At 40.3% G+C, this 21,317-nt stretch overlaps 1 protein-coding gene across 4 annotated transcripts in view; it reads left to right on the top strand.

Annotated features, from left to right (window-relative positions):
- DLC1 (DLC1 Rho GTPase activating protein) overlaps positions 1–21,317 on the top strand; it is a 313,895-nt gene that overhangs the window by 136,872 nt on the left and 155,706 nt on the right. For all 4 annotated transcript variants that reach the window (XM_044418408.1, XM_044418409.1, XM_044418405.1 and 1 more), the window contains exon 5: positions 1,262–1,295. In XM_044418408.1, coding sequence (XP_044274343.1) covers positions 1,262–1,295 — 34 coding nt within the window. The remainder of the gene's footprint in view (positions 1–1,261; positions 1,296–21,317) is intronic.

Genomic DNA, 21,317 nt, shown 5'->3' with positions numbered 1-21,317 from the left:
CATTTTTAAATCCTATGTATAATTGCTAGTAAGTTGTACTTTCATATATATGCATTTCATATGCGTTTCATATATATTTGAAGTATATATTTCATATATATTCATAACTCCCAAATGTGATTTCTCCCTCAGTGATTTTATGTTAAAAAATAAGGGGACAGGGTGGAACCGTATGGCATCCCACTGATTATTTGCTGATTTCTAGCTTTAAATGTTTCTTCTTTGACTGAATTCAGGGGGAGCAGGTTGAACACCCCATCTAGTCAAAGGAAGCACCCACCAACAGCATCCCAGCCTTGTCCAGACTGAGTTTCAGTTTGTTAGCCCTCATCCAGTCCATTGTTGCCAGACACCAATTTAGCAGATCCACAGCCTCACCTGCTGATGATGAAAAGCAGAAATGGAGCTGGATGTCATCAGCATCCTAGAGCAACACACTCCAAAACTTGGATCACCCAGAGTTGAGAGGCTCTATAATGAACTGTGTGGATGCCAGTCAGAAACTTGCGTAACTCATATGTATCTCTGTACATGTTGGCAGTTCAGTCTAAGTTTAAGGCTTAGCGCTGCTAGGCCATAAGCAGCGGTGCATTCAGGACAGGACTTTTGGGCAGCCATCCAGTGCCCCGCTGAGCAGTAATAGTGGGGTGTGGTGAATATAGCTTGGATGGCTTACCACATTTCGAAGGAAAATTATATACAGTACTATTTAAAGAGCAGAGCTGTCATAAGACTATTAAGTCCAGAATCTAAAATTATCTAATTGGAGCACTAGTTCTAAATTGTGTGTGTGTGTGTTTTTAATGAGTGTTACTGCTGACTATGAAGACTTATCCTGGACTGTTTTAATGTTTTCATTCCTGGATTTAATTTCATGCTCACTTTAGTTCACTGTTCTGGCTTCAAGGTGATTACATAGTGTTTACTGCATGTTGTTCAGGCTCCTTAGACCACTGCAGTGTGAGTATGATGTATTGCACTGGAGAGATATAAGCAAAGGTAAGTACAGATAAGCAGCAGAGGAGTGTGTGAGAAACAGCATGCAAATATTCATGCTTTTGGATGCTCGTATGCTCAGGGGCTCTACTGAGACATCAGTTTGGGGGAAGTCTGCCCTGTGATGCTGCTTTCAGGTTCCCATCACCAAAGGTATACATTTTACTCCACATGAACAAAAGGAAATAAAGAGAGGCGTGTAATCATTTATTTCTATTTTAGATTCCTTTTTCTGAAAATATAACATCATTTTCTTCTTTCTCAGGCCATGCCAATTATTACAGAAAAGGAGAAGGCTGGTGAGTGAAGGATGGTCTTTCTTGTTTGTCTTTTCCCTTGAATTCATTTTTGTAGAATTTCAGCATATATATATTCTTATGGAAGGGAACATGCTCAAAAATGCCTTTCCAGTAGAAGAAGCAACTATTTCTTAATACAAAATGTACATCATTGCATATAGTTTATTACTTGCATTCATTCCATGCTGTGCTGCAAGGAATGGAATGGTGTATGAAGGTAGTAGAGATTTATGAAAAGTTCACAAAATGAAGAACAGTTCTCTTACACTAATATGATGAGGTGCTATGGCTACTACTCAGATTGGAAGCAAAAGTTAGTATATTATTCCAGAATCTTGTATTTTTAATTGTCAGCAAGAAAGAAATGGTAGTCTTCCAGGTAATTTGGTTGGTTGATACGTCAATGTTTTGTCTGAGAAAAAAGGGGTTAATGGGAATTTGGGACACACTTTAGGATGCCAAATGGCCTCAGTCTGCATTCTTCTATAATCAGAAATTACCTTTTAGAGGTTCTAGGTCATCCTTCCACAACCTGTTGCCTTCCAAATATGTTGGACTACAATGTCCAGCATAGCTGATGGATGTGTTGCCTGGGAGCATGGAAAGTTGTTGTCCAAGATTTCTGAGGGTGCAGGTTGAGAAAAGCTGTTCAAGATTGTTGAGGTGACCTAAAGTCTCTCTCAGTCTCATTTGTCACTCTCAGGGATTTTTTTTCCAGTTTGAAAGGATTTTAAGTTGCTGCATTGACATTGCCGTGGCTCCAGTCAGAGGAACTTCTGTGTATGACAAGGCTGCAGGTGATGTGGAAATGTGATTATATCTACCCACCAGGTGTTCCTATTTGATCTCCAGACCCACCAGGCATCTCCACATTGCTTGAAATATTTGCAAATGGCCTATGTGGATGAATGAAGCTTCCTGATAATCATACATGGCTATGCGGGATAGGTTTACATCTGTCTGGATTGGTGACATGGTGATGGGGTGGTTAAACTTCCTGTCCCACAAACACATTTTTCTTTAAATTCCATGTGTATATGGGGAGGGGGGGCATTTTTAGAAACAACTGTATTCATGGAGTTTGGCCTGGAATAAATGTGTATGCAAAATTCTGCTTTTTCATCCAAAGGTAATTTCTACGCATAGAAGTTTCCCTATAGAACAGAATTTCAGCAATTTCTTGATTTGTGGTTTAAACAAGGAAGAGTCTTGTTCCCTGTAAAAGATTAAGAAATACATTATGGCATAAGCCATTTCCATCATCTATCATCAAATGTGTGAAGGGCTTATCCAAGTTAGCAGGTATATATACACATGGAGATAAGAGAAAGATGTGAGCAGTAAAGTCAGAGGGAAGTGAAATGCAGACAGTTAATGTAATGTGACAATTACATTAAAGCTTAAATCAAAGGGTGAAATAATGACAGTGACCATTCACAAACTACAGTTGCCAGCTGTGTGGCAATGACAAGCAAATTTACTCATGCAATTGGTCCTTTGGATTAGATCCAGAATTAGTCATATTTAGAGCACACCCATTGAAATTATGGGCTTTAAGTTGGTCATAACTAATTCAAGTCCCATTGGTTTCAACAGATTGACTCTTAGTATGACTACCTCTGGCTCAAAACCACTACCTTGATTCTGGTGAGAGACCTGAACTTGCTAAATTACAATTCAGTTGCTTTCTGTTCAAGTCCCTTTATTCAACAAATGGACACTTTGAAGTCAGGGCAGTGGCTGGCTGACGGGGCTTTGCAGCAGACACATGTGACTACATCTCTGCAAATTATTTTTTAGTTAAATACATCCTATTTTCAGTTCCAGAGAATGAATTCATTTGGGCAGTCAGAAACTGTTTGGCCTCTTTTGATAAATCCATTGCTGGTTATATAAGAGCATGCTATCCATGAGAACAGATCAGGCTGGATATGAGTTATCAAATCTTGTGAAATGTTCACATTTTTCCATGTATGCTCTTCTGGATGATCCATCTCCATGGTGTGTTTAGGAAATCAAGGTAATAAATATGGGATTATTTTTTCACAAGACCGCTTAATATGTTTCTGACTAAATGGAGATGTGAAAACATCTGCACTGGTTCACAGTAAGTCCTTGCATCCTGAACTGGCCATCTTTGTGACACCTTTGATGTGTATGTAGAAAAATACAGAGACAATTAAGAGGGGCCTTAACGGTGGGAAGCTTCTTACCAACTCTAATCATAGTATCAGGCAATGTAGGATTCTCACTGTGCCACCACCTGAGGAGCAGAACTGAAGACTATAAAGTGACTGAGTGATGACAAGATGGGTCAGCATTTAACGTATGAGCTCGCAGCAGGAAGACCTTTTAAAAGTCACTAGCAACATGTTCTTCTGTCGGTAAACAAAATACTTTTAGAAAAAAAACTGCCCAGCAAGCTAGAAAGAATGTTTAAACTCTGATCTAATTGGAACCCTGGTAAGAAAACAAGTAAAGGCTTTAAAGGCTTTCCCAAAGCATTTTGAATAGATTCTCTGTCCTCTTTAATTCTTCAAATCAGGTTTGGGGTTTCTAAGGTTAAGAACATAAGAGCCATGCTGCATTGGGTCAGTGATCCATCCAGTCCAGCATTCTGTTTACAGCCAGAGGCAAACAGGGTCCCGCAAGCTGGAAATGAGTGCAGAAGCATGCTGCTGCCCGAGGTCCCCCACAACCAGTATACATTGGCACACTGCCTCTACTCCCAGAGGTGACATAGAGCCATCCAGATCAGTCGCTATTAATAACCTTCTCTTCTATGGGTTTACTCAATCCCCTTTTACAGCCATTTCCACTGAGGGCAATCATTACATTTTGTGGAATGAATCCACTATATACTGTGTGAAGAAGTGTTTCCTTTCAGCTCCCCTGAGTCTCTCACCAGTCGGCTCCATGGGATGACTCTGGCTTCGAGTCTTATGAGAGAGGAAGAAAAACATTTCCTTCTCCCCTTTCTCCACACCATGCATAATTCTGTGCTCGTCTAAGGCTGGCACTATCAGAAGAGCTCTGCTTTGTTAAATAATACCAGACGGCTGAGCCATGCTTTAAAAGAGATAGGAAAGCCCTTCTATGACACCTAGGTACACAGGTGAAAAGAATGCACAAGGATCAGATGAATGAAAGATCTCCTTTCCCTTCTGAGGATTTAAATGTAGATCTACACATCTTTCAGAAAAGAAGAAAAAATACGTCCTTAGCCTTCTCCATTTCTTTTGCATTTGTTTTTACCCCAGACCAGAGTGCTGATGTAGAGGAATTGGGGTAGATAGCCTGAGTTAAGCTTCCCCTGTGCAGAATTAACACAGGGATGCTGGGCATGGTGGCACGTGGCACCAAAGCTGGGACCAGAAGCTTAAATGGAATGCAAATTGTTAAGGGATGCAGTGCACAGAGATAGCTTGGCAGTAGTTATCAATGGCCAGGTAGCTTCTGTTTGGATTACCACGATGTGTTGTACAAAGCGCTCCCTTTGAAGATGGATCAGTGACTTCAGTCAGTTTAAAACAGAGGTTTTAAAGGGACTGGTTGATAAGATCATGTGATGCAAATGCTTTCTAAGCTTCACAGGCTTCCAGTTTGCATCTGAGCCCAATTAAAGCACTGGGGTTTGTGCAGAATTTTTTAGCAGCTTCAGAGCAGAATATGTGAAGGAGTGCTTCCTCCCATATATACCTTGTTGGACCCTTAGGTCACCTTCGAAGGCATTCTTTGAGGTGATCAAAGCTAGAAGGGTGGCTACAAGAAGTCCTGTTTCACCCCTCCGCCCAAGTATGAAATGTGCATCCCAGTTTATCTACTTTGTTAACTTTTGGGTATCATGCAAAGACCATTTTTTCTTACAGACTTTTTAGAGACCTAGCAATAGATTTTAATGACGGTTCTATAAATTCCTGTGCTGATTGTTGGTTTGCAGTACATGGTATTATTTAACTATTTGCATTGTATGTTATATTTTTCATTTATTCTATTTTCATAATGTCTCATAGCCAAAGCTCTCTGGACAGTTTCCGAAAACTAAAAATTCCAATACTGCACATAATTTAAAATCCATTTATATACCAGCATATACACAGTAAGAAATCCCAAGACCTAATTTAAAACTATTTCTGTGGCATTAATCCACTTAGAGAACACTGGTTATCGGTTCAATTAGACATATAATAAATAACACAGATTATTTTCAATGAGCTTTTTGAAGCTTTTGTGTCTGCAGGAGACCCTAAACATGCATATGCCCCTTATTTCACACATGTATTCTTTTAAAATGCTCACCATTTTCATTGTTCTATATGAGCAGACTGAAATATAGTTGGATTTAAGTTCTATGATCAGCCCTCTAGCTGGGTCAACATTTGTTTTCCCTGTCAAGTGTGTAGCCCACACCTTCCAACTTGTCACTCTGCAAAACCAGTCCCAGTTCTGCTTCCTGGATTTCAATGGACATATTATTGCATTTGGTTGCTAGATTGGCATTTAAGTGATGTGAGAAAGCATGATGACGAGTCTAGTTCCTGATGGTTAATATTTCATGTTAGGGTATATGAGACACATATTTTTTTAGACGAAATATGAGAAAGTTATGGATTAATCCTTTCACTGGATTCCCTGCTTTAGCCCTTTGGTAAAGCCCCTAAATGCCTGTTTGGATTAATACTACGTCCACAGCATAGGCTAGGTATAAAACCTAATATTAGGGGAGAGAGAGAGGGAAGGAGGGAGGGGGGAGAGGACATACTCTATTGCATTGACTCAGAAACATACCAGTAGATATGTTTACTGTTCACACAGATTATGTCAATGTAATTTCATTACAATAATTCCATCCTTTTATGTACTCCCGCTTTCTGAACATGAAGAAAAAGTTGCCATCGTGGTTTGGTTCATTTCGGTGCATAATGTAGACTAGAAATGTAACTTTCTTTCAAAAATAGGTAGGGTTCTAATAGGAGATGATGAATGATGAATAAATGTGCCATGCATTTCACACAACACTTGCTCTGCCTAATTTTCATAGGCATTGCATCCCACAATATTCATTAAGGACATTAAATAAAATGGACAAAAGTGAAATAGCTGTTTAAAAGGAGATCCCATATGTAGACCAACATCTCAACTACACTACCCTAATCTGGAAGGTAACCTTTGTATCTGCAGTGACAAATCATGCTGAGGAGTGGGACTAACCAGCACTATGTGTGGCATTCTCTTTCCACACACGCTGCATTCTCCGAGTGGTATAACAACGTTTGTTGCAATTTCAGACAGGCAGTGATTGCCACCAGGAGAGCCATCTTTGATGTGCCACGCGTGTGTCTTTGAAGTGTTCTGCCTGACTACTGTACACAGAACAGAAGCAGGCTTGTGCCTTCTGCCCTCATTATTGTGAATTATCCCTGGTCCATGTTGGCTTGGGAGCTACATTGCTCCATCAAATCCAGATGGTCCTCTAGGGCATCATCTGGATGAGAATGTTTTCGCCCTCTTTGTTTGCTTGCAAGGAGCATCTGTCCTTGAGCTAAGTATTGGGCTGAAGCAATCATCACACAGAGACAAAAATGTAACAATCCTTCCTGCCTCAGGTCTGGAATTCAGAAAGGCTAGTTATTGACTTCCTTCTCTCGTTTTCAGAAATCTTTGTGTGTGTCCAGATGATGTGGCAACTAACCTTCCTGAATTATGGGCTCCTGGCAGTAAGAGAATGTGTACAGGGTAACATGTGAGCATAAAACCTTCTCATGTTCACATAGGAACTGGATTTTAATAGGAGATGCTTCTTGGTTTCATGATATGACATTAGCACAGGATGTCAGTTGCTTCCATATTGCCTGAGGAACCTGATCCTGCCTACTCTTGGAAGTTAAGCTTGGTTGGGTTGGGTTGACATCTGGATAGGAGACCTGAATCCTGTATTGAGCAGGTGGTTGTCAATGGGCTGCTAGGCCCCTTCCAACTGTATTATTCTATGTTTCTGTATTCTGCATGCAAACAGTCTAAGGCTGGGAAAGGCCTTTCTTTGTATTCATTGCATATTTAATCTACCCAATAAATATACTAATGGCTCCTGCATTGGAAGCTTGAAGGAGCTTTTGTAAGAGACACACACAGTCTACCCATGTGAAATAAAGAGAAAGGTATTCATAGGATGTGAATTGTCCTGCAATCCCATAAAGGATAGATCCCTAGGATTTTATCTTAAGACTTAAGATTTTATCATAAGACTTTCTTGATTCTCTGAGTGTGTGCCTCTTTCAACAAAATGAGGGAATATTGGCTGGTGAGATTTTCTGCAAAACATCTCTTTGGCAGAATTGTTGCCTTCACTTACTTGGTGGTTTTTTGCAGTGAGTAGTAAATGTTGGTGGGAACTACTAGCTGAGAACTGGAACAATTGGAGTGTGTCAAAGCTGCCAGAAAAATATGCATCTGGCAGCTGAGAGTGGAGTACTGGAAAGGTGAATAATTTCTCGAAAAATGACATGTCAATCAAATTAAAAGGAAATAACCCTTGATTCTAATGAATTCCAGATTTACAACACGAAGGAGAGAAGAATTAGAATCAGGCTACAGCCTAGCAGTCCCCACAAAAATAAAACCTTGTTATTTGTCTGTCTTTGTATCAGCATTTCTTTTTAACTGAAGAAGGGCAAAATTTTAGGAAAATTTAGGGAAAATAAATTAATGCACTCTGTCAGTTGAACAAAATGATCTGTAGTAAACTGGGCAATTTGAAAATGACCTCACATGACCTGGCATTTATAAAATTATGGAAATATCCTTTTTGTAATTATATTTAACTGTTGTATTTGTTTAAAATACAGGCAGTGCCCAAGTTACAAACATCCGAGTTACAAACAACCCATACTTATGAACTGCCATAAAGCCTTTTTTAAAATTACTGCAAAAAATCACTGCAGTAATTAAATTTTTAATTACTGCTTCTTCTCTCTGAAAGGGGAGAGAGGAAGGGTCCAAAGCATGCCTTCCTGCCCTATCCATCTGGAGAGGGAAATCTTTACAGCATTTCCAGAGGGGGGTAGAGATGTTAGCTGTTTTCCACTTTCATGGGGATCCTGCACGCCTAACCCCCATGACTATACACGATCCAATTTTCTTACAAAATTTGACTTAAAAATGAATTCCCATTTTCTCAGGGTTGAAACTTGTTCACAACGTGGTGACTTCCTGTATATTTAAAACACCTTTCAGGATTCTTTGTGTAAGTGCTTCACATACATTTTGATGGTAATCCTCACAACAATCCTGTAAGGTGAGCCAATAAGATTATTACCCTCATATTATAAATGAGTACAATAAGCCTGAGAATGAGTAGGTTGCTTGAAGTAGGATTCAAATCAGTTTTGGGGTACTGGAGAGGCCTTGGGTCAAGACCCTACTTACCATGTTGTTCATTGCCTGACTTTGGCCAAACCCTTTTAGCCTACTTTACAGGATTTTTGTTAGGATCAAAGCCGGGGGACCTACCTTCGCTGCCTTGATCCTCTTGGAGGAAACATGGAATATGCAGATAATTATAATGCTCATATTTCACAGCTTACATTGTCTTAACTGTTAGATGGTATTGATCTGTTTAGATTAAGGGGTTCATATTCCTGCCGAACTCATTTTTATGCAGTGTGCATGTATACATATCCAGCCCTCCTTTTCGCACACACAGACAGATACACGCACCCCTAAGATAACATGTTTTCTGGTAGAGCAGATTTGTGAAATTCTTCCTCATGATTTTTTGGAAAGATCACATGGAATATGCCTATCCATGTTTAGACAGGTGCTTGTAATACCCTTGTGTGACATATTTCCTTACTATATATTTGCTTGTTTCATCTTTATACCACCCAGTAGACAAGGAGTCCTTCGCAATTGCATTGTCACCACACAACTGAGATTGGTGAGAGCATAAATAAGGAATTATATTTCTCAGATTAATGAGGCAATAAGAGCCAAAGAAAATAGCAAACACACTATCAAGGCAAAAGATTACCTGGAAAATACAACCTGAATACAAAATACTTGCATTAAAAATACAAGAGCTATCTATGCATAAAATAAGCCATGCTTTCCTTCAGTGCTAACTCAAGCTTTAGGGTTAGGGTCCTCAGCAGAATGCTTCCAGGTGGGCTCCTTTCTATCACAATGGGCCCACTTGGCAGACTTACCTGGCTGCAGCGGCTACAACAGCAAACCCCAGGAGGGCTCCAGTGGAGCTGCTACTCTCGCTTCCCATTGCTTCCTGAAGCTACATTTCATCAGCATACTTTTGGAAATTTCAGTGGTAGCTCCCCACAGGGCCTTCCATATTAATTTCCCACAATCTCTGGATGATGCCATATTAGAGTCATGGCTGGAAGTTTACATGACGGCTTTCACTGGGGCATTGAAAAAAGGGAGTTCAGTGAAAGCTTCTTTTCCTGTGCACCCTGTTGAGGCACTGGCCCAGTTGGCTGAAGGTACTGGTCCTGATTTCAGGTTCAGTGTAAAATATAAATTGTGTGTATAACTATGTGGAATACTGAGACATATATTCTCTTTGAAAAGTAGTTTTCTCAGTATACTTCACTGTTACATTGAATGAGGCAATGCACACCACACAAAAGAAATCACAGCAATGAAGTACAGGTTTGTTTTCATAAAGCAAACTGATGTATAAAACTTTAGCAGAGTCAATTACACTTAGATTAAAAATCTGTGAAAGGTTTTTTTTTTAATCTATGTTATATGTTACAGTTTAAGTAAGCCAAGCTAGCTCTCTTGATCCCAAGAAACTGAATTCCACATCTGGAAAATCTTTACTACATCTGTGTTGCGTTTGAATGCTTTTTGTTGCTTTCTCCATCAGTTCCCATGACTCTCTTACCTCTGTCCTGTTTTCTTAACAGAAAAATATTTTGTTGCCCAAGCACACTCTAGTGAAACTAAAAATAGCAAGATCGTTTCATTTCCTGGGATTCTGTTACTTCTCCTCCTTACCAGTGTTTAAATCTAATTAGGGAGATCAACTTCCTCTTTTCCAGGTCCAGAAATAGAAGAGCACGTTTAGAGATATAGCAATGCAAAGTGAAATAAATTGTTCTGTTGCAGCTATTGCCTTCAAAGTAGTGCTTTTCATGTATTTAACAACCTGATGCTTGATCTAAGGCAAGGAGGGCTGGGAAAGTTTCCAATAAGGGGATCAATAATATTAATGTGAATAATCAAAGTAGATGGTGGAGACCATGCCATCATCTGCATACAAAGGTATCCTCTTACAAAGAAAATGTTTGACTGGTCCCTACCCGTCAAAGGGCTTGCAGCTTGAAAGAGACCTAAAGATACAGTAGAGCAGAGGTGTGGTTCTTGGAAGCCCAAAGTATGTCCACTTGTGCAACAGAGAAAAGGTGAGGTGCAGCCATGGGGAAGAATGTGATACTTTCAATTCCATGTGCTTTGGCTTAGTTACAATAAAGGTTGAGGTAATTTGTGTTCAGTTTCAGTAACAGCAAGTAGCCTGAGGGACCAAACTGAGAGAGAGATGGGGGGAGAGAGAGAGACTTCTCTGTGGATGAGGGAGAAGGTTTGTGGATGAAATATCTGCTGCAGTTCCTAATATATGAAGCATTAAGATTTAAATAATTGACAAGTCTTTTTCTTTGGCAAGATCAAACCAATGAAACAACCAACACATTTGTGTTAGCCAACAGAGATAAAGATGTTCTAGAAAAGAACACCTCTTTCACCTTAACAGCTGTAAATATATGATAATTTTAGTTATGCCTGTGGTTGACTTTTTTGCAGGGTTGTTTAGTCGCGAAGTCATGCCCAACCCATCACGACCCCATGGACAGGCTCTCCTGTCGTCCACCATCCCTCAGAGACCACTCAAGCCCACACCCACTGCCCCATTGACTCCATCTAGCCACGTCATCCTCTGTTCTCCCCTCCTCTATTGCCATCAATCATTCCCAGCATCAGGGTCTTCCCTAATGAGTTGTTCCTTCTTATTAGATAGCCAAAGTTTAAGTAGTCATATTTATATTTTATTTTCTCCCTCCTCTGCATCACAAGTTCTTATGCTTTCTAGATATGCAGTTTTGTTACAACCTATCTACTGGGTAAAAACCCATTCAGTGAAATCAGATTAGAAACGTTTCAGCCATTTTTGTAGAAACTGAAATGGGAAGATATCATAGCAAAAACTTGTCTAAAACAAATTAAGGTGGAGAAAATGTAAAAGGCCTCTAACCAATACAAATGTGCTCTTCTAGGCAGTGTGGAAGGATTCAAATGTACACTGGTTAAATTGTTAAATACTCTGTACAAATATAGCCATCTTAAACTAGAGAAGTTCGAACTTCCTACACCATAGGGCATTCAACAGCCTTCTTTGAAACCAATCCAGAGCAAACATTTTGTGAATTGTTTAGCCTCACTGCCTAAACAAAGGATCACTTTAATTGTTCCAAAATCTTTTTCTTTCTCTTCCAAAAATGGATGATGATGTTGTTTTGTGTTTTGTTTAGAGATGCCCAGATGGTGGTCTCACCTGGATAGTCATGTACATCCTCTAGCTATTTTCCCTTCTATTATGCATTCAGTGAAGGAAAAGGAAAGGAAACATTTGGCCAAAACACCAGCTGAACCAGTCATATGCTCAGCACTTGCAGGAGCATTCAGTAAAACTGAATGCTGTGGTTAAACTGTGCGTGACTCTATTTCGGTCCTTAGGCCCAGCTCAACAACAGAAAGAATCTCAGTACAGCCTCCAAGATAGCTTTGATTTCTCATGAACTATAAAGGTTTAGTGATTGTTATTAGAGCTTTATTTCACTCAACTATGCACTGTGGTGGTAACTGCATAATCTATGGTAAGTAAATTCTGCAACTGGAACACTTGCACGCAATAACAGCCAGTTCATGTAGCCAATTTGACATATGGAGGATGATGGCTGTGCTGAATAGTTCATCTGCTTAGGACTTGGGCCATTTCCAGACCGTCCTGTGATCTCTGGAAAACAGTTGGAAATACTTCTGCATATGGGTGTCTCCATAATTCAGGGCCAAAACCAAGCAAGATTTCTTTATGTTGAGATAGATTTGTTAATCCTAGCTGTCGATCACTCCAATCACAGAAATCATCATTCAGTGAGTGTTCAAAAAGTAGGTGTGGGATTGATCCGGAGAGATTTTGTATGATCAAGGCAATCTCAGAGATAATTGACTTTCAGATATCATGGCTGCTGTGTGTTGACGTTGTTATGCAGAGTCTGCTAGCACCAACCACAGGGAAGCTGTTGTGTGAGTGTGTGCATATGCTTTTTAAAGCATCAAGCATCTCTTCAGACAAGTTTTCTCTTGATCCCAGAAGGATACAGTTAATCACTAAAATCTTTGTGGGCTGGATGCAGACAAAGAAAGCTTAGAGCAATACAAAATTGCATTAGGGAAGAGAGAGCCAGGGATGCTTTGGCTCACTGAAATTCTCCAAATATTTACTTCAAAGCTCAATTTGGCTCATTCCCATCTTCATTTAGGACCTGGTTTTCCTTTCATTTGAAGGGGGAAATATTTTCCATTTTGAGAAAGTAGGGTTCACTTCTGTGAATGTGAACAGAAGTTCTGGAATTTTGTTTCTGTTCACAGTCCTATTCACAGTTGTGAATGGGGCATTTAAGGGATTTGTGAACTGAAAATTCTCATTGTCAGATAAATTGCATCTACTTTTTTCATTCCACAGTTGAGTTTACATTCAGTAGTATCATGGAAAATCCATGCAACTCTTCCCTTGATATCCTGCTTGCTCCAAGAAGTAAAAGCCTATCTTTTTAACAAATCTATTGATGCTCAGGTCTACTTAAGCTAGAAATGCTGCTATCTTAGTGACACAAGGAGAAGCATCATCTATAGCAGCAACCTCCCCAATCCAGAGCCTCTTATGCACTTCTTTGAAATGTATGCATCTTTATCTCATTTGAGCAAATTTGTGCACATTTTAAAACAGTGATACATATTTGGATAAACATTCTTCAAATGTAACTGTGATTTCAAATGCTATTTTAAAATCCGTGAATCACATTGAAAGGATTCAGGAATGCATGGATTTCAACCACAGATTATATCCCGTTCCATGTTCAGTCCAAAAGCTACAGACTGGTAAAGCTGGATTTAAAAAAGAACTCAAAAGAATTTCTTACACATGCCTACATATCATTAACTACAACATATACCGTTACGAGAAAAAAAAAAACCCACATATTAGGAAAAAGGAATACAAAAAAGAAAATAAATTTTCTTTTCATGCAATCCGTTTAAAAAATTTTCATAGTTTGAGGCAAACAAGTCTTAAGACCAGAAAAAGGAGAAACTGGGAGAAACAAAATGGACAGATTTAATTCCCTAATCACATCCTTGTGATGCTGCCCTCAGATGCACCTGTATATTGCAGGGAGACAATTGTCTTCAAAAGCATTGCTGGTATAGCTGACTATGTTGAACAAAACATGCCTTGGGATCTTGCAGTGTAATTTATAACATTGAATGCAAATGCCTAGGTTGCCATGTCTAGTTTATGAATAAAATAATAACTGTACACCATAAATATGCATTTTTGCCCAAATACATTTACAAGGGAACAACCAGTTGTAAAGGCATTTACATTCAGATAATTACAGCCTCTCTGATTTGTCACTTACTGTAGCAGAGGTGCCACAAGATCCAAGAACATTAGAAACATAGCCTCAGCCTGGAAGACAATCCCTTCTATCATTCATCCAGAGCAAGTGCCGCACTTCAGATTATACCAGCCTTAGTGTTCTCTCTCCTTGGCTACAGTACCCTTTGATGCACATCACAGCAGCTGAAAAAAGGTGGAAGTGTTTGTTTGTTTGCTTGTTTTTGCTTTAGGACTTCACTATTTCTGTCAGAATAATCATTGTAAAATATAAACATACACAAAATAAAAATACTATAAAAACAGATAACACCAATAAAGCCAACAGAGACAGGAAGACCAGCAAAAAGAGGTTGTTTTTCAGAGCCTTCCTAAAGATGAGCAAATATGGGAGCTTATGAACCCCTAATAAGAGCTCATTGCAAAGGTGTACCTGAGAAATGTGTGAAGAATCCAGCTTGGGCGTGGGGAAATGTCAGATTTCCACGGCTGTGCTCCCTGGACTCCATTTTATCTCCTTCCTAAGTCCATCTAGCACCAATCATTCATGTGGGTGTCCAGCAAGAAGCAAGTTCCATGAGGCTGGCTTGTGCACATCCCCACTGTGCAAGCAGAGTTCTGCTTCCACACATGTGACTTGCAATTTGCATACTTTGTGCAAAGAATTACGTAGTTTGCATACTTTGCCCAAAGAATGGGTCCACTAGTCTCACCAAGCATTTGCAGATTTGATCTTGGCTCAGCTCACTTTCTGATGAGGGCTGAGTATGGGAAAGAAGCCCAGCAAGCACAGGAGAGCTGGATTCCAGCCCAATCTTTGCATCCCTACAAGGCCTTCCTCTTGTACTCACCAGCTCAACTGACCCTTAAGACAGGCCAATGAGAAGGGTTTCTGCTGATTACTCCAGAATTTAAGTAGGCTGATATTCTTCCTCAGTCCTTTTTTTTGTAAGAAAAAAGGTGCCGGAACTCATGAAATTATTTACCTTTCACACATAGTCAATCACTGTATACACACCCACACACGTCAGTTGTGTAACAAAACATAATGGTCACCGCCCTCAGTAAGCACTCAGTGCGCGACCACACAACCAATCACAAGCTGAGTAGCACCATCACAATAAGTGCGGACGAAGTACGCATGCATCGGACTCAACACACAAGCAGCCCACATGCACCGTTTTAATGATTTTGCCGCCAACCTGCTACGCTTAACAGGGCAATTCAAATCCACGTGAACCAAACATCAAATTTCAAAAGTTACTTTTAAAACTTGGAAAATCTGTCGAAAAAAGGTGCCGGAACTCCTTTCCGGTGCATTCTATGACAAAAAAAGCACGGCTCTTCCTCACCTTTCCCTCTCCCTCTGTCACTTCCTCATTTCATCATCTTCCAAATGCTGTTTCTTATCCACAGGCTAGCAAATACCAATTAAAGTGCTGTGTTATTAAGAATGTATGTGTACTATTAGAGTATTCAAAGTATTATACCTACCTATCTGAGTGATCTTTATAAGAACCTTGTGAGACATGCAAGTACGTTTATCCCTAAACTGCAGGCTGAGGCTTACTTGAGGTCCTTGTGCTAAAGATGGAATTTGAAACTGGGACCTACTGGTCTGGGGCTCTGTGGTTTAGCCACTATACTAGATAAATGGAATATCTTTACAGTTTTAAACTAGTATATAGTCTGCCATATAGACAGTGGAAAAATGATTCTCCTTAAGATATAATACCTCCAATGTTTGAGTGTTGAGTTAATTAAAAAAAATAAAAATGACCCTGACCTAACAAATGAGCAGAGAAACGTATTGCTCAAGAACAACCAAGCAATCGCTTGTGTGTAGATCCTCATCTCAGTGGCTGGTGACCTCTGTCATCCATTCCAGACTGATGATTTATGTCTACTTAACCCAGTCATCTGATACGGGTTAGGAAAGGAATACGTTTCTCCAGCCTGCCTTAATTTCTGTCCTGTGTAGTTTTGTTTGCTTCCTTCCAACCCACCCCCATGTATTCCTTCCAACCTGCGGCTAAGCTGGGCTTTCGTAAAATTTCTCCAGACAAATGCTATTTATATCATGCCTCTTCCTTGGGAAGCAAAAAGCAGTTTACATGGGGGTTTTCATCCAAGCTCTGACTTGTGTGTGCATGTGCATAGACTAGCTACAGCACTTGTGACCTTTATTGAGTATTTCCAGACTGTTTAGTGGGCCACAAGATACATTCTCTGGGCTCCTGTTTTAATATATAGCACCAGTTCCAGAGGGCTTATAACCAACTGAATCCTATTGAGTATAGTTAGGATAAGTGAGAATTTAACTTAGTTCATTTTTAAAAGGCTTGCCAAAATCAGGCTTGCCAAAATCAGAAATATCTGATCTGGCCATGGTCACAGATCCCATTTGGACTACTGTATTGCACTGTACATGAGGCTGCCTTTGAAAACTGCTCAGAAACTTCAGCTGGTCCAAAATGCTTCTGCCACGCTGTTGACCAGGGCTGCTTAGAGGAAGAACCATCTTCTTGCAGCAGCTTTTCTGGCTACCAGTTTGTCCCTGAGCAAAAATTAAAGTGCCTGATGACCCATCAGGTGCGCTATACGAATTGAGACCAAATCACCTGGAAGGCCAGCTTCTATCATGCGAACCTGCTCATTTCTCAGGAGGCCTTTCTTCAAGCACCTCCAGAGCTAAATGTGGTGATGACCTGAGAGTTTGTATTTCAAGCTGTAAAATTCCCTCCCAGGGAAGGCTAAGTTTGCTTGTTCTCTACTTTGCTCACACCAACAGGCAAAGACTTAATTTATTCAAGAAGGCCTCTGAGTCTAAGTGGATCTATTGAGCATGATGCTACTTCTTTTTTCTACAATTTTTATGCTTTATTGTATTTTAATATGTTTTCTTGCTTTAATTGGATTTGTTATGCCTGTACAGCAGCTCAAGTATCACTTTTTATTTATTAATATTTATTATGTCCATTTATATTCTGCAGCATTTGTCCATAACTGAACTCTCTAAGCAGTTTTCTACCTTTTTTGGTAGGTACACATCAAATAAATGCATAAATAATTTTGCATTTTTTTACAACTGAGACAGAAGAAACTTGAGATTTTAAAATTCCAAGTGAGAGAGATATTAAAACTGATAGATTTGTCAGGATCCATGGTCTTGGGTGCTTAGCTCTTGTAAGATTTTAATCTCTCTCTATTAACCCATGTTTTAGGAGCCAATACAGTTGCTGCTCTTTCTCCTGGCAGGTTCCCCATCTTAAACAGCTGTGGGACAGACAGGTATAATAGACATGGTGAGCACCACTCTCAGGTACAGGCAGGTACAAATTTCTTTACTAGGAATAGCTCTACCATCAAGTTTGTATGGTGCAAACTGAGCTTCATTTTGAAAAGAATTTCTTCATATATGGGATGGAAAGTACATGACTTTTTTAAAAAAAACTTGAATGCAGGTGAAAGTAAATTGACAGATTTGCCCATCCCTGAATGTGCTGATGCCCACATTCTACCTGGGGTAATATTTGGCGGGGGGGGGGGGCACCTGCTGGCAATGAGCAAGGCCAGACACCCCTGCTGGCATGCTGACCCCTCTCCCATGGGAGAGATGCAAAGATGCAGGCTCACACCCAGGAGAACCTCGTACCCACCAGCTCCCAGTACAGCAGCCCTCCCCAGCTAAAGCCAAAGCTCCTCACTGGGAAAAACTGTCCAGTGCCTGAGCCAGGTCTATCTGCTTATCAGCTTTTCCTTATCTACCCCTACATTTTGATTGGCTTCCAGTCACTATATGGCAAATGCTGTATATTTGGTGGACTTGCCAGTGTCTGAATCATCCTGAGGTTAATGAACTTTTGTCTGATTTTAGTACTAGCTGCTTACAAATTTATTTTTATTTCTTTGATATTCATATTCAGTTCCTTGAGCTGTTTTTTTCCTTTCCCAAGTGCCCCACACCCAACTCTAAGGGGGAAAGTACCTCTTTTGTGGCAAATAAAAGTGTCGGTCATATAATTTTTCTTTTATCAGACATTTACCCCCATCTGCCCCCCTTCCTTTCTGCTCTTCAGCTTGCATTTATCACTTGTTTCCTTTCACCTCATTATTCCTGTCCTTTGTCTCCATTTGAGCAATTTAATTCTGTGCTTTTGGCATAGGGGAAGGGGAAGAGGCACGCTCCTGAAATATGTGTAGGCCTTATCACTTCTCTGTCTACAATTCCATTAGCTGGCATTTGGCTAAGCTGGGCATATTTTGCTATTTTTAATGTTCCTAGTAAAGCAAACCCTTCAGCTTTTGAATTGCTGATTGCTATGTTGCTCTTATCCGAATTCCTTCACACTTGCAGACATCTTTATGATATTGCGAGACCTGAAGGTGCACAATGACTTTTAGGCGTGGCTTCAAGTAAGCACAATTACATCCATGGTGTTTTTCTCCCTTCTGTTGAAATACTCAGAATCTTAACAGCTATTTTCTCCTGCCACGACAGTGGATGCCACAGGAACAGGCTCTCCAAACCCCAGGAACATACTGCAGTAAGGGGCAGTGCCCACATACACACTTCTCTCAGGCTTCTGCCATTATCTAGGTCAGAGCCGTGATGTCCTTGATACCCACCGTACCTGAAGGACCTTGTAGTGCTGAAAGAAAGGATTCATAAACACAGGCACTTCCAGTGGTATAGCCATTAGGGTATCCTTTTATGTCCTGCTGGAAGGAATGCCAGCCAGCTGGGTGGGAAGTATACGTGTTGCTCCTTGCTCATCCCATATTGCAAAGAACAGGACATTATTAAGTTAGGAACCTGGATTTCTCCTCCAGACCTTCAGTGGATTGGATATCTGCAGGCACGGGCATGCCCACTGATATCTGTGACCAAGGTCCCAGTCACTGATGTCTTTGGGACAGAGGAAGGGACAGGGAGGAGCAAGGATCCCATTAAGCTTTATGGAGGAAAATGGGCAACCCAGCAGGCTGGATTGGAACTTCTGCACCACTACAATATCAGCTTCCTGTCCAGTGCTCTTTTTCTGCCCCAGCAGCCACTTTTCAGTGGTCCAAAGCTCCTGTGCAATGAGATGATTTTAATAATTAAACATAGGCCATTAAAAATGGGAAGGAAAACACACCCTGCCCTTGGCTCTTGTTATGTTGGAATTTTAGGATTCCTTCAAATTCCTGCCACAAAAAGTATTTCACTGTAGGAGAAATCAAATCTATACAGCTTTAGCATACGGTTTTAATCCTTATTTGTATATGGAAATATCCAACTGAGAAATTGTAAGATTGAAACAACCTGCATTTAACTCCTTAGACACTCTGCATGGATATGTTGAGTGGTTGCCGGATATATCATTATTTACAACTACTTTACTGTGGGCAGCATAACTATATTTTCTAGCTGATGTGATAATCACTGTATTCATTTGACTTTTAAATGATTCAGTGTGGAAGTTTGCTGGTATAAGCTTACATGAGAGTGTGGAAACATATTGTTTATCTTTACGAAAATAAAAAGGCTTTGGATCTTGTAATCCACAAGCACTTAGTACAAATTTTGGTTGAAAAACTAGAAGGGGAACAGACTAGATGAATAGTTAGTGCTTGCATAACACAATTTCAAATGCAGAACATATGTGGTGCTATCCTTTTTGACAGCTTTGTTTGTACTGACACAATTATATGAATGGTTTTTCCTCCTCTGCACAATGAACTGTTTGGAACAAACTGTTTTTGCATCCTTACAGTTCCCTTTTGTAACTGTTTCACCATTTTTTAAAAACTGATACTGATTCGGTAGGCATATGTTGTTTGGATGATAGTGAAACAGACGGCATGGGATCGCTTATTTAGTAGTGAAAATGTGTTTTGCTTGCACATGTGTAGTCCACAGAAGTTTTTGACGTCTGATAGGCCCCCAAAGCATGGCATTATTGGCAAAGTTCCACCTGGCAATTGCTTTGATGCATTGTCCCTCAGTCAAGAATATGCTGTGTCAAAGGTAGCAGTGTGAAGGGCGGTAGTTCAGTGGGAAAACGAATGTGCTTTGCATGCGGAAGAGTCTCGATTTCATCCCTGGCATTGCTAGCTAAAGGGATCGTAAGTAGCAGGGATAGAAAAACATCTGCTGAGACTACGGGGACTGTGATGGGGAGACAGCCGTTTCCTGCATCTTCTGTTGCTGCTCTGCTTCTGAACATGGATGTACTAGCCATTTTGGCTAACAGCAAGCAGTGGACGCTCCCAGCAGTTTCCAACCTTGAATGTGTAGATATTGAATGGCAGTTCCTATCATCCCCAGCACTGTGGGCAATGGCCAAAGAACTGGTGGTGATCTAACCAACAACATCTGGGGGCCCAAGGTCAGGAAACACTGAGCTAACCCTTTTCCGGCTTTGCAATGAAGTGAAAAACACCTATTTCCAAGAAAGAGGAAATTGGGAGTCTTTTCATTGGTAATGATGAGGCAGCAAGAGAAAAAAGACTTGCCCCACTGCAAAGGTCTTTTGGGTTGAATTTCATGGCTTGTGGAAAATGCTTAGGAGCCCTGCTGCAGCATTAGACCTTGCCTGAAACTTGCAGTCCAGCTCTCTTTTCAGAGCTTTTGTAGGTTAACATTCTCCAATTCCACTGAAGCCAACTCCGCCACACATGGCTTAAATGAATGGTGTTTTAATAACTTCCTTCCTGTTCCAAGGACCCTGTTTTGAGCCATGGCACCAGTTTTCAATAAATGTCCCATTTCCTCTCATTAATACACAGAACTTCAAAAGCAACTGCCAGCCATTTGGGCAAGGCTGAGCGGCGCTAATTGTTTGAGGATGGCTTAAGACTAATTACATGAGAGCAGCAGGTGAGGCCACCGGTGAGCCAGGCATGAAGAAATAGGCACAACAGTCTGATAGGTCTTAAAAGTCAGAGGTTTATTTGGACTGTTTGTTTCTGCACTTTGATGACGGAGATCTTGCAGTCGTTTGACTTCCTACTCCGCTTCACCCAAAGAGATAAAATGGCCCGAGCTTCAAAATTAGATAAAATGGCCCAAGCTTCAAAATTAGGCAGTAGCCCAGTAGAGCACTTAGTCATAAGCTTCTTTGAATGCAATTGTTTTTTTTTAATATTTAAGTGATATTACTCTTTTGCTTTGACATTATATCGAACTGGCACCTTTTATGTACAGTACACAGCAAGCATGGAAAGTGATGGAGGCCTTTCTGCGATTTCTTTTTGGAGGTTTTTTCTAAATGTTATGAACTGAACTTTTCCTTGGGGCTGACATAAATCTACTGCTTTGGGCTTAGCAGACAACAAAAGGCAAT

The sequence above is a fragment of the Varanus komodoensis genome, unplaced genomic scaffold, assembly GCF_004798865.1.
Source record: "Varanus komodoensis strain SLA01 unplaced genomic scaffold, ASM479886v1 scaffold9, whole genome shotgun sequence".
Taxonomy (NCBI): domain Eukaryota; kingdom Metazoa; phylum Chordata; class Lepidosauria; order Squamata; family Varanidae; genus Varanus; species Varanus komodoensis.
Note: the sequence above shows the minus strand (reverse complement) of the source record. Positions and strands in the feature narration are given on the sequence as shown.